Source organism: Sminthopsis crassicaudata, chromosome 3 (genome assembly GCF_048593235.1).
Source record: "Sminthopsis crassicaudata isolate SCR6 chromosome 3, ASM4859323v1, whole genome shotgun sequence".
Classification (NCBI taxonomy): Eukaryota; Metazoa; Chordata; class Mammalia; order Dasyuromorphia; family Dasyuridae; genus Sminthopsis; species Sminthopsis crassicaudata.
The window spans coordinates 488,772,263-488,786,724 of NC_133619.1; the positions used below are offsets into that span (position 1 = coordinate 488,772,263).

General features: G+C 40.8%; 1 protein-coding gene across 1 annotated transcript in view; it reads right to left on the bottom strand.

Moving 5' to 3' along the window:
• The window catches only part of LOC141562243 (uncharacterized), a 31,546-nt gene continuing 17,084 nt past the window's right edge, over positions 1-14,462 (bottom strand). Inside the window, exons 13-22 of the mRNA XM_074302221.1 lie at positions 13,655-13,810; positions 12,628-12,748; positions 10,886-11,073; positions 8,510-8,659; positions 7,657-7,760; positions 6,860-7,071; positions 5,509-5,729; positions 3,030-3,176; positions 778-942; positions 1-250 (exon numbers count right to left, since the gene is read on the bottom strand). Of these exons, the coding sequence (XP_074158322.1) occupies positions 12-250; positions 778-942; positions 3,030-3,176; positions 5,509-5,729; positions 6,860-7,071; positions 7,657-7,760; positions 8,510-8,659; positions 10,886-11,073; positions 12,628-12,748; positions 13,655-13,810 (1,703 nt within the window). The 3' untranslated portion in view covers positions 1-11. The remainder of the gene's footprint in view (positions 251-777; positions 943-3,029; positions 3,177-5,508; positions 5,730-6,859; positions 7,072-7,656; positions 7,761-8,509; positions 8,660-10,885; positions 11,074-12,627; positions 12,749-13,654; positions 13,811-14,462) is intronic.

A 14,462-nucleotide genomic window follows, 5' to 3' on the forward strand; every position in this document is an offset into this window, starting at 1 on the left:
CCCTTCCCCTTCTACTCTTCCTTTTTCTCTTCCTTCTCCTCCTCCTTCTCCTTCTCCTCTCCCCTCCTTTCCTCTTCTCCAGAAGTAAGTGGTGGTACCTGAGGGCACAGGAAATTTGTGGAATTAGAGGACTTGAGATCAGAAGGACAGTAGAATCCAGTTGTACAGGATCCTGTTGGGGAACTGAGGCCTGGGGCACTGCAAAAGAATCCAGCTGGGCAAGGTAGACAGCTGCCCTCAGAGGAACCACCTGGAGAAAGGAAATAATCTTATTACCAAATGGGTCTGCATTTGGGGCAAGAGCCCACAATACCTAATTAGAGAACTTTATGCTGAGATACAGAGGAAAGAGGGAATATAATGAAAGGATGATAGATTTAGAACTGGATAAGAATTTAGAGGCTTTCTAATGCAACTCCCTAATTTTACAGATGAGGAAACTGAAGCCCACCGAAGTTGTGGCTTGCCCAGCATTACCTAGCTAGTTATTATTAGAGTCAAGATATGAACTCTGGTGTTCTTGATTCAAAGTTCAGAACTCTATCTTCCAGAATATTGGATAAAGGAAGGACAGATAAAACTATGTCAGAAACATAATAATGAAACAAACAAAAGAAGATTTGGACAATTTAACTATAGATGTATTATCATATGAGAAAGGAGAGAATGGAATAGTATGAATTCAAAAAAGCTTGCTGAGGGAGGTCCTAAGCAGCATTGGAAAGGGTAAGGGCATGGTTGGGAATTAATTCATAGGTTTAAGGGAGAAAAACTCACCGGTTGTGTTTCTCAGAGTTCCTTTAGGGCAGGGAAGAGGGGTAAGTGTCCCTTCTGGACAGTAGTGTCCTTTGGGGCAGGGTCCATTGAGGGGGAATGCTGCTGTTCTCTTGGGAATGGGCCAGATAGCTCCTCCCTCACAGTAATAGCCTGCTGAGCACAGACCTGGAAAAGAAGAATAATCAAAGAATTTCAAAATAAAAACAAAATCCTCACAGACCTCCTGCTTATGTTAGTGATGTAAATTGTGTCTCCTTTGACTTTGGGGGGGCCCTGAGGCTTTGTCCCCCTTTGAAAGGGTAGCTCCTGGGTCTCAAGCTCTCCCAGCCTCTTGGGAGGGGCCATACACTTCAGTTCACAAGAGAAACTCCCAAGGTAAATAATCTCTTTTCAGTTAGAAATCTAGGCCTGGGGCATTGTCAACATTGAGTGAATCTCCTTCCCTCTACTCCTAGAATTTTGAATTGAATTGAAACCCCATGCCTCAGATGGATAATAAAAGACAACTCTGAACCTGAATCTTCTTGGACATCCTAAAAAAGACCTTGCCCACTGTTAAAGATATTCTCTTCTCAGTGTAATCCACCTTTGCTCCCTCTAAGAAGGCTGACTTCCTAGCAAGCTGTCTTCTCAGTGGAAATAAATCTCTTTTTGCAATAGATTTCAGGTTTGAGAAATCTTTCCCATAGGATCTATGGAGGCTCCAATCAGAGGGGATCTCCCACCCCAATTCTTGTGTTATGCTTCAATCCCCCTGGTTGTAATCCCCCTCCCCCTTCCATTAGGACTGATATAATTTAGGGCTGGCTACTCTAGGGTAATAAATTGTAAATGTTTAATCTCAGGTAAGGGGGAGATCTTCTATTTCAGATATCCTGGCTTCTAGATCCTTCTAAGTTATCAAGAATTTATGGTCCTCACCCCCAACCTGTCAGAACCAAATTTATTTAAGAGCACCATGTGCTCTTAACCACTCTCCCCTCCCTTTGTCTCTCCTGATGGCTGAAGTCCTACAAAGAATCCCTGGAATTCTTCACTTGTTGCTGAATGCTTTGAGTCCCATTTAGTTTGCTGGGGTCAATGTGGATCCTGTTTTGACCCCGAACAATCTCTCACTCTTAATAAAATATCAAAAACTCTCTAATCTCTATCTAACCTCAGTTTCTCCTGCATTACATTGCACCTCATCATTTGGTTCCCTGACTTCATCAGCAGGACTGTATTTTCAGGGGCTATGACCCCCCCTTCCCCACACTTGAACACTCAACTCTGATCAGAAATTTTAAACTACTTTCTGTAGAATAATCTTTACTCCCAATGTTGAATTTATTCAATGGCTGAGACTGGTGGCCATATCCATGGCTGTCTAGTTTTGAGGGTTAGGGTACAAAGGAGTTGCACCAGGATTATTAGATTGAGATAGTTAGGATTTCAAGTGCATATGGAAGCCAGAGACAAAGACTTCTGAACCTGTTCTTTGCTACAAGAGCTTTGTCCCAAACTTCCAGGATGTGAAGGGGCAAGGATAGAGCTAAGAGCAAGGTGGTTGCCCTTCTCTTTGTTTGCAGAGATTGTCCAAAGAGCATAGACTGCAAAGCAAAATAGTCAACAAGCCCCTTGGTGGCCAAATGATAGCCAAGTACCAGAAGTTTTTATGGAGGGTATGAATAAGAACAATTGAGAACCTGAAAGGGGAGGATTTTGAATAAATACTTAAGGTGCTTCCAGAATATTCTTGCTCTGGGATCTCCTTCATAACCCAGATGTGTGTGTGTGTGTGTGTGTGTGTGTGTGTGTGTGTGTAGACTTTGTGTACCTCGTAAGCTTTTCCTGATGGGGAAAGAATAATAGATGTCGAACTTCTGGACACATGACTTGCCCATAGTCACCTCATCACAGAGATTAGAAAGAAATGTTCTGTTACAAAAAGATCATCCACCACATTTATCACTTAAGTTCTCCATCTTATATGGTCATAGTTCATAGTACTACAAAAGAAACCACCTCCGTCTTCTTCACAGACACACTTTACAAGGTGCTCATCTAGTTGCTTCTTATCCCTCTCCTTCCGAACTACAGTTAATATTTACTTTAACCTGATACTAGAGGTGTAAATATGATTGGAGGTGGGGCAGGATTCCCTCCGTTAAAGGTTTAACTAATTCAGCTGATTTGAGGAACTTTGCATGCCCCTCCAAACAAAGCAAAACAAACCAAAAAAAATTGGTCTCTTCAGGAGTGGCAATATTTACCTCCAGGTTGCCAACTGCCTTCCCTTGGGCAGTATCTCCCCATTGGGCATGACTGGCAGGCGTTGAGAGAGATAGCCCCTTCCAAGGAATTCAGAGTCCCCTCTGGGCAGGGCAGGGCTGAAGCTGAATGAGCTGGGCAGTAGTAACCTGCAGAGGAGAAAACTGGAATAACATCCTAGAGTACTACACAGAATTACACATGGAGCATCCCTATGGTCCCTACTCCCCATTATATTTACGCCAATAGTATCAAGTTAAAGTAAACATCAACTGTGGTTCTGAAGGAAGGAGGTAACAAGCTGTAAGATAGGGACTATGTAAGATGTTTGTGTGTGTGTGTGTGTGTGTGTGTGTTTTGGTAGCATCAACTGGTGGAACTATTCTCTCTTTGTAGCCCAGCCCCACAAAGTTCCCTGTGTGTTTCCTAGTCACTATACCCTTGTGATAGGTTCTGCCCATAACTCTGCATAACCATTCAGTGGTTTAGTGTAAGTTCTTTCCTTTAAATAGCATCTTCATGAGGTTATTGCTAGGGTTATCATACCCATTTAATGAATGGGACAGGAAACTTAAAGAATAGACCTAAAAGCTGGTCAGTTGACTGGGTAAAGGCACATACAGATAAATCCAAAGTTTTCTCTGTTGTCAATAGTGACTGACATTAATATTTGCCAATCATATCTACTTGTGTCAACTGGCTAGGTCACCCTCTCCCCGATTTACATTTCATTGGCATAAATCAGCATACATTATGAGTCAGTTGATACTTTTTAGAGTTATTTGGGTGGGGCAATTTTATCATTTAAAAGATATCCTGTTTTCCATCTTTTTCTTAGAACGATGATAAAATCAAACTATTATTGCTTTTGAAAAATGCATTCCAAACTTCTCTTTGGTTCCACTTAACAGTTTTGGAGGTTAAAACAAAACTCCATTTACCTATCTGTTTAATCCTATTAGAATGTAAGCTCCTAGACTAGAGCAAAACTGACTACTTTTGTATATTTATCACTGGCACCTAGAATCTTTCCTAAGACATGTTATGCCCTTATCTGTGTAGGTCCAGGGACAGGCTGGTTCCTTAAGAGCTTTGAGTGCTTTTCTCTAGTAAGAAAGGTGCCTAAACCCTGGGTTAGTATTATAATTATGTAGAATGTTAGGCCTTTAAGGGTGGGAGATTCGTGAGAGGAAAGTTTCTTTATGTACCAAGGATTCAAGACCAGAGTAGCATTTTAATTCTGGAGAACTATCTTGCAGAGGTAGATTTTAGGGGATTAGCAAGAAGAGTTGTTTTGATTATTTGTGGGCTTGGGCACAAGACCTTGGTAGTTTTTGTTTAGTTAAGCAAAACCTGTCCTATATTTGATACTGTGTTAGGCCAAGTGCTTTCATGGAAGATGAAGTCCCTTTTCCTTCTGTTCTGGAAATTTAAAGGTGAACATAGACATGAACCAAATTCTGATGTCCTTCAGGAAAAGTTTGGATAAGGCATTGAACCCAAATTTTTTTTGAAAAGACTGATTCAATGAAAAAGAGTTTATTTTGGAAGCAGAGGCCCCAGGTCTGGCTCCTGGCTCTGCTATTTGTTGCCTATTTGTCCTTGGATAAATCAAAGTCAAGTCATCTATCTATGCCTCAGTTTTCTTTCTTGCTTTTTACTTTCAAAATACATACAGTTTTCAACATTGCAAAACCTTGTGTTCCAAATTTTTCTCCCTTTCTCCTCCCCTCCCCCAGACAGCAAGTAATCCAATATAGATTAAACATGTGCAATTCTTCTAAACATATTTCGATATTTGTCATGCTGTGCAAGAAAAATAAGATCAAAAAAAGAAAAAAAAAGATAAAGAAAACAAAGCAAGCAAACAATAACAACAACAAAAGTGAAAATACTATGTTGTGACCCACATTCAGCCCCCATAATCCCTTTTCTGGGCACAGATGGCTCTTTCTATCACAAGTCTGTTGGAATTTATCTGAATCAACTCATTGAAAAGAACCTCATCTATCACATAATCTTGTTGCTGTGTAAATGTTCTCTTGGTTTTACTCATTTCATTCAGCATCAGTTCTTGTAAGTCTCTCCAGGCCTTTCTGAAATCACCCTGCTGGTCATTTCTTACAGAACAATAATATTCCATAACATTCCTGTGCCATGACTTATTCAGCCATCAATTCCTTGACATTATAAAAAGGACTGCTACAAACGTTTTTTGCACATGTGGGTCCTTTGGGGCTCAGTTTTCTTGTTTGTAAATGAGGGGGTTAAACTAGACTTTTGCAGTCACTTCCAACTCTAAATCTGCAGTTGCCATTTTATACATAGAAAAACAGACTATACAGAAAAGGAAGGAGCAAAGGTGGAAACTGGAAAAATTAAATGTTCTAGCTTTTGTCCATATTGCTCTTCATTGGCAATATCTCCTTTCTCTGTAATGGAAGGGTAAGAAGAGAGATTAGCATGGCGCATGGAGATTACCTTTAGGACATATAGTGGGCTCTACAGAAGCAGCCTGTTGGCAAAAAGTACCTCCTGGGCAAGGAAAGCAGGTACTCATCCCAGGCATTGGACTGAAGGTTCCAGGTTCGCAGGGAAGTTCCATACTGGCCCCTGGCAGGCAATAGAAACCATGGGGACATCTGTATCCCTGGATCCCATCTGATGGTGAGGGGCTGATACTTCCTTCCAAGCAGATGTACCTAAGAAAACAAAGCATAGAAACTAGACAATTCTAAAATCATAAGGATAATGTCCTGAGCTGCAAGACTGCTTTAGAATGAATCTTCTTGCCAGGGCTAGGCTGTGTATCAGGCTCCTATGGTCACAACATTTTGCTAAGAGCTTGATGGAGGCTGACACTGGTACCTGATAGCTTCAAAAATATGCCAAATTTTCTTCTGGGATCTCAGTTAGTAATGTTGAAAAATGCCCCTAGTCCTTGGGATAGGAAGCTAAATTACAAGGGCAAGAGAGCTTAGGAAGGCAGTCTTTCCACAAGGTCAGAGTGCCCTTATCCTGCCTAGTCCAATGGAACTAACTAGTTTCCCCGCCAAACTGGCAGCGATGGCCAGGCTCATGATCATGGCCCAATGAAGGTGAGTCTGAGAGCTCACAAGGTTGGTCTCTGTTTCTCTTCCCTACATGGCAGATGAGAAAATGAGCACATGATTTTTATTGATATCTGTTGTCTCCTGCCAATGAAGGCATTAAATCAAGGTTTCATGGGATGGAGACAGGAATTATGGAGGTGGGACAACTACTAAACAGGTGCATAAATCTATTATCATGGCAGACCACTAAGTAGTTTTTCAGACCTCTTACTCCTGCTATTGTTTCACCCCCAAATGTGACCTTTCCATAGATACTATAGAATTTTTGAGTTTTAGAGCTGGAGGTAACTTTCAAGGCCATCAAGCCTTTGAATCTTTTGGATCTATCCATATATTCGGAGGAATTTTGAATTAGAAGAGGCATTCATGACTATCTCATCCATCCCTATTGTTTTGTAAAGGAGAAACCTAAGACCAAACTTGGCAGGGGGGTGAGTTGTTCAAAGTCCCACAGGTAGTAAGTGGCAGAGCTGGTGCTCTCTCTAGGACTTCTGGTTCTAAATCCATTGATCCTTCCACTAGATCACATTGCCAGCCCTTTCCTTTCATAGAAACTCTGAGACTCACTGTCCCTCTGAGTTTGGGATTTCTAGAACTCTGCTAGGGATGGAGGGAGATGATCAAAAAAATAAGAATCCCATGGACTGGGCTGCCATCTCTCTCCAGAAGGAAAAGCCAAGAACTTTTCAGAGACCAGGGTTGGGGGAAAGCCTCCTTACCCAGGACTGCAAGGGGGTGCCTGGGAGGGACTGGCCAGCCCAGCTGTGCTGCAGTATTTTCCTCTAGGGCAGGGCTGGCACTGTTCTTCAGTATCTAGGCCTGGGGAAGAGGAGTATGTTCCTGGAGGACAGGGTATAGGAGAGCCGGTTCCATTGGGGCAGAAGAAGCCAGAGGGACAGATATCATTCCCTGAATATCCTGGAATTTCCACCTAGGCAGAAAAAGGGCAAAGGAAAGGGAATTTATTAGTTTAGTAATATTTCTAAGATAAAAGTAATTATGCTTGTGGATCTGAGAGTGGTGGTGCTTTTTTGCCTATAATTTAACTGGTGAAGATTTACCCGGTAATAATTTGCATGGTGTTCATCTGAAGTACAAATATTATTTAGGTTCTGTTCAAGGTTCTCAGCAGAGATGTGAACTTGGGGAAGGATCTACTAGAGCAATCTCTTGATTTGAATAAGCTTTCTCATTCTCAGATCATGGAGTTGTTTCACTAACTTTGCTTTCTTTTTATTTCCCTCTGGCCTACTTTTCTAACTCCTCCCAGAACTCTCAGAGAAGAAGACAATTTCATTCTCTATTAAGGGAAACTGGATTCCAGAAAGGAGAGGGATTTATTTAAGATTAGCTAACAAGTAAGTGGCAAAAATAGGGTTAGACCCTTTGACTACCTTTTGATCTCTCTTTAAATGTAATCAGCTGACAGACTTTTTGGATTGGCTTCTGGGCCTCAGCTAATTTGCATGGGTGCTCCAGGGCATGATGCATCCCAGGTGGGGGCCAAGATACAAACCTTGTGTTTGATGGGAGTAGGAGATACAGCTCCCCCTGTACAATAGTGGCCTGAGTAGCAAAAGCCAGATGGATGAGATAATCCTTCTGATGAGCAATACATCCCTAGAACATGCAGACACAGGTAGGGTCAGGGAACAAGTGGAAGCCCCCATGCCCTTCTCCTGTTCAGAACCTGCTCCATATAGAGGCCATTCCTAGGCTCTGAATCAGAGGCTCCCAAAAAGTATAATCATCTGTGAAATAAGATGTTGGAATAATAATAATAATAATAGCATTTGTATAGTTCTTTAATTTGCAAAGAACTTTACATATCTTATCTCATTCGATCCTCACAACAACCCTGTATAGTAGATGCTATTGTTATCCCCATCTTAAAGATAAAGAGGTTTTAAAGGACCACGTGCTTTGCTCAGTCACATAGCTAGTATGTGGTGGAGCTGGGACTCAAACCTAGTTCTTATGGTTTCTAGATCTGCCGTTTTATCACTAATTTTGAAATTAAATATTAGAAGTAGAAGGAGCAGGAGATACAAAGTGTGCCAGGCACCCAGGGAACCAGCAATTCTAGCTAGTTAGTCAAAGGGGGTGGGAGGTGGGTAGGGACTTGTCCTAGTTTCACTGATATAAGTGTCTTTTCTTTCTATGCTCATTTCTCCAGGGGTTTGGAAGATACTGTAAAACCAGTAATGCTTACCACTTATCTTCCATCTTTTCTGATGAAAAGAGCAGACAACTTGGGAATTCTCCTTCACTGACTTGATTTCTTCCTTCTCTACTTCCCTCCTGCATTCTTGTATCCTATCCCTCAACTTGGCCTTCACTTTGGGTCTTCTTGGCCAGATTCCACTTACCAGCTGGGCATGGTTCACAGTCCAGTTCACTCGAGGCTCCTGTTCTGGGTCCAAACGTACCCTGAGGGCATGGATGCTGTGTTGGTAATTGGGTGCCAGGAGGGCAGAAGTGGCCTTGGGGGCACATTTTAGGACCTTGGACATTGATATCTGGGAGATCAACAAGGATAACTGAATCAGAACTGAGTCTATTTGGCTCCTTCTGAAATGTAGGAGTCCCTGAGTCAGACTCAATTTTATGGAATTACTTAAACTCTTCCTGTTTTTGCTTCCCCACCTATACTTATCCCCAGCATGTGATAGTTCACCATTCTCAGTCTAAAATTTGTTAATAGAGTGTTTGTATATAATATAGTATATAGTATTTGTATATAGAAGAGATGTTGTATTCCAGAAATAGCTTCATTGAAAAGACAGGTAAAAAGGACTCTCAACACTAAATCAGAAAAAAAAAAAAAAAAAACCTAAGTTCAAATGCTAGCTTTGCAATCAGTTCTTGGGAAATACTATTAATAATAATAATCATCATAATCATAATCATAATAATTGATATAACACCTCAGGATTTGCAAGATTTACATACAATATGTCAGTTCATGTTCATGACAACCCTTTAAGGTAGGTGCTATTATTATTATGCCCATTTACAGATGAAGAAACTGAAATTGAGAGATGTTAAGAAACTTGCTCAGAATCACATAACCATTTGTTATGTATTTGTATTTTTTTATTTTTATTTTTTTTGCTGAGGTAATTAAGACTAAGTTATCCAGGGTCACACAGCTAGTAAGTGTTAAGTATCTGAGGCTGGATTTGAGCTCAGGTCCTCCTGACTCCAGCAGGTGCTCTACCCACCGTACCATCTAACTGCCTTTAACTAGTAAATATTTGAATTAGGATTTGAACTCAGGCCTTTCTGTCTGTTCAGCACTATATGCACTATTTACACCTACCTAACATATAGTTTAATCCCTCCATTTTATAGATGAGCTAATTGAAATCCAAGATGGTTAAGGGACTTTTCCAGAATCACATAGTAAGCATCAAATGTGGGATTTAAGCCGGAGTTTCTGAATCCGGAGTCAATACTTTTCCTACTGTAGTTGAAGTTCAGATCTGCAGAGTAGGCATTATGTTCTCTCTCTGATGACTACTTTTTTTTTTCTGTAGACTTTGTCTTACAATCAAGAGAGAAATACATACCCAGAGACTGAGACAGAGACAGGAACAGAGAAGACACACACACACACACACACACACAAAGACAGAGAGATAAAAAGATAGAGACAGAGAGAAAGATAGAGACACAGAGAGAGAGATGGACAGAGAGATAGAAAGAGACACACAGAGAGACAACTGACTGACAGAGAAAGAGAGCAAGACAGAGACAAGCAGAGAAACAGACACAAAGACACACACAGATACACAGATACACAGACACACAGACAGATAGTTTGTAGAAGGCCTTCCCTTCCCAAGGTTAGTATATGCCGTTCTCACAAGTTAGTAGCTGGTGGTAGCCAGGGATGGCTGAAGTTTGGTCACCAAGACATTAACAGGCCACTAAGTATTACTTACTGGGGCATCAGGGTAGTGAAATGGATAGAATGCTGGGACTAGAATTCAAATCTGGCCCCATACACTTACTAACTGTATGACTCTCACCTAACCCTGTTTATCTCAGTTTCCCTCATCTGTAAAATGAACTGCAGAAGAAATACAAACCACTCCAGCATGTCTGCCTAGAAAACTCCAAATGGGTCACAAAGAATAACACAGAAGTACAATGACTCAACACCAACCATAAATATGACTGGCATGGAGGCTTTTTTCTTGCCTCTAACAAGAGTATTTGACAACAGCAGGAAGGTTTTTAGAGATCAAAACAGGGAGAGATAGAGCATTGGAATTTGTTCTAGTCATGATATAATAAGCTAATAGCAAATGAAAGTTGATTAAGTGATCTGGAATATTTAGGCTATTATGTGATGATCACTTAGGTAGCTTTTACTCTGGGGCTTTGTTTACCTGTGACCTCAGAGATCCATTTCTGGAGTCTAGGGCAAGGTTTTTGGATCTTTCTTAGGCTGTGAAACACTCAATCTAACTGTGACATTGCTGGTGAACAGTTCCCCTCTCTGTCCCCCATTTCTCTCTATAAAACTTTCCCCAAGTTTGTTAGTCTGTTTATTGACACTCTTTATTTGAATTTGTGTATAAATTTTAAGAGGACTGAAGTAACCTATGACATCTTGACCGACCAATTAATGCCTTCATCATTTTTTAAATTTTCTATTTTAAAGAGGGAAATACACATTTTTCAAAATGAGTTAAGCCTTCTCCTAGAACAGGGAAAGTACCAAACATTCTAATCACCTGAATTGCAAAACTGCCCTGCTGGACGGGGTTGGCATTCCTCAGGACTGCTTGCTTTTGGCCTTTCGCTAACAATACAACCAGAAAAGGGATGTTGTATGCTTGGTGGACAGTAGTAGTGGGCTGGACAGTCCACTGGCCAAAGGAGATCCTTAGGTTCTGATGATTGGACTTTGGAGGGACAGAACCTGTGAACAAAAGAGGTCAGACTTGGAGGGGCTGGATAGGTTACAAAGAAGGAAGGAAGACTTACATTCCCCAGACATTATGATAAATACTGCCAAAAAGAGCCATTCTAGGGGGCTCAGCCGTAGAAATTGTTTGGAAACAGTATTGTTTAGACAGGAGTAACCCTGAAGAGGCAAGATGAAATAATAGATGGAGCACTAGATGCGAAGTTGGAAGATGTAAGTTTTATTTTAATCTGTGTTTTTTATTTTTTTAATTATCTTCCCCAGTTACATGTAAAAACAAGATATTTTTGTTTATACATGTACAGGAATTTTTTAAAACAATATTTCCTTTTGAATCATGTTGGGAAAGAAAAATCAGAACAAAAAGGAAAAACCACAAAAGAAAAAAAATGAACATAGCATGTATTGATTTACATTCAGACTCCATAATTCTCTCTTGGGATTTGGATGGCATTTTCCATCCAAAGTTTATTGGGATTTCCTTGAATCATTGAATTACTGAAAAGAACCAAGTCTGTCATAGTTGATCAGAAGACTTAAATTTGAATCCAATCTCAGACACTTATTAGCTATGTGATCTGAGGCCAGTCACCTAAATTATTTTGGGTTTCAGTTTTCTCCTCTTTAAAATGAGGAGGTTGGACTAAATATAGTTGCACTCTATCTTTGAAATCTATGATCTTATGAACTCCTCCCTCCTATGAATTTTGAGGCTTAAAAGATATACATATGAAAAACTTGACAAGGGAGATGGCACTGTACGTGAGAACCTAAGAGTCAGGGTTAGGGTATCAAATGTTGCTTTTTCTTGTGTAATCTCTGAATTTTCAGGACCTATAATTAATATAGGGATTATAGAGCAAAAGAAAAACGAATAGTGGGTGGGGAGCAAGATATGCTATATGGCCATCGAGGAACTTTGAAGCAGAACAGGAGTAAAAGATTTTCTTAGAAAAATGTATGCTATAAAGAGAAATGGGCTGACATGTGGTGAGGATGAGAGATGACTGGTGAACTACCCTTCTGAATGTGAGGAGACAAATGAGAAAAGCCTTTAACATGCTGGGAAGAACCCTTATGGAAAACTGATGAGAGATCTTGAATAAGAGGTGCCCAGGATGGGCAATTGGCTATGATCTTCATTGTTGGAGAGGACATCCAAGTTAGAAAGTAACTTTGGCCCTACTACTCTTGGTCTTGTTATATTCCCTGAGAGTTCTTAGACACAAGTGACTTACTAAGTCTCAGTTTCTCATATGCAAAATGGAGATGGTGCCTGATTCTCATGGGGTTAGTGAGAAGATTAAATGTGAGAAAAATGTCTGAAAGTGAAAAAAATTATAAAGTGCCAAACCAGTGGGAGTTATCACTATTATATGCTTATACTTCTGCTTCTTTGAGAATGGTGATTGCAAAAATGTCTCCAGGCTCATGCAGATGTAAGAACTACTTACCTGGGGAAAAGACTAGAGAAATAGGGCAGAAAAGGAAATTAGAGTTCAGGGGAGAAACAAGGTTTGAAAAGACTCAGGATCCATAGCCTCTTACTTTCCAGCTGGACACATCTTGCATTGGCTCTGTCCAGTCTCATCCTGATATTGTCCAGAGGGGCAAAGCTGGGGCTCTGGGCTGCCGGAGGGACAATAATGGCCAATGGGACAGAGATTACCTAGGAAATAAAAGGTAGAAGGTATCTATTGTGAGCTTCTTTCTAGGGAAAATTGGTTAGACATGAAAACAAGAATCACTCTAAGGGCCTTTTCCTAATAGTTTTCTTTTTAATGGTCTTTTTCTTGTTCACTTGAAAGAGTCTGTAGGCATTATATATAAGTCTATGTTCTTAAATAATTAGGTCTATTTTCACCTGAGGGTAGTAAACCTAGAAAAAGGGAGGGAATCCCTATGGTCTAGTGGAAAGAGCACTGGATTTATAAACAGAGAAGCTTCAAATTCTGGTTCTGTTATTTACTAGCTGCATGGCCTTTCTCATCTATCATGGGAGTGGGACAGGGAAATTAGTCAATGATCTTTAAGATCCCCCTAACTCTGTCATTCCTATGAACTTTCCCCCGATACCTATGTCATGAATGTGGCATGTATGGCTTGAGAGGAATTTTCTTCTTCCATGAATGGTAATCAGTCAGTCAACAAGCATTTATTAAATGCCTATTATATGACAGTACTGTGCTAAGTGAGAGGGATACAAAAATAAAGTATCTGTTACCCTTGAGAAGCTCACAATCTGATGGGAGAAATGACATGCAAACAACTCTACAAATAAGCCACATCAAGGATAAATTGAAAGTAATCAGCAGAGGAAAGGCACTAGAATTTAGATGGATCAGGAAGAACTTCCATAGAAGGTGGGGCTTTATGTGGTTTTTGAAGGAAGCCAGGGAAGTCAGAAGGTAAAGTTAAGATAGGATAGTTATTTTATTAAGCATGGAGTTGGTGAAAATTCTCAGAACATACAAATGTCATAGCCACTCGGAAGGGGTCAGAGAAGGGGACCCCTTTATCTGACTGATAGCAAAGGCCACGGAGATAGCAGCCACAAGAGACTTAAGAGTCTTACCTGGGTTGTTCCCAGAGATTGAGGCGATGGGGCAGAACCAACCTTCCTCACATGCTGCCTCTGGGAAGCTCAGCCCTTGCTGAGAGCAGAACCAGCCAGCGGGGCATGGTTGGCAGTCCTTCATTGATGAAGCTCCTGGGAAAGGCAGGAAAGAGCCTGCAAGGCCACAGGATGAAAAATGACATATAAATTAATCATAAGAAGAGAGGACAAAAGGAGATAGACTCTCCACAGCCTGAGTACCTCTGCTGCTCCTGCTACTACAGAGGCGGCCAAGTCTCTTCCATCAGCTATTATCAACACTCCATCCCCAAGCTGAGGTCTCACCATTCTCTTTTTCCTTTTCTCCCCTCTAGGGAGTCTTAGCTTTGGTTAATTCCTATCCACACATATAGCTTACTCAGTACTCCCCCTGGGCATTTGTATAGTTTTTTCTTCCCCAGCCACTTCATCTTTTCGTTATTTTATCTCCGTCCCCTTCTTTGAGCTCGTCTCAACCTGACTTTATAAAGCTTTTCCTGGCTAATTTTGCTGGGTTCTGGCCTTTCCCATTATTTTGCTCCTTTGATTCTTACTCATTTATACTTGTGGCTTGCAAAATGTGAATTCCCAATTCATTTTCTTAAGAATGAAAGGGTTCAAATGGAGACATGATTCACTAGACTGGGAATTTCCTAAGGGAAGACACCATGTCTCTTCCATTAGATAGGAGGTCTTTGGGGCAGGAACCATGTATTCTCTTCTGTTAGACAAGGGGTGGACACTCCATCTTCCCCATCTCTCCACAGTGCTACTGTAGAACTCCTTA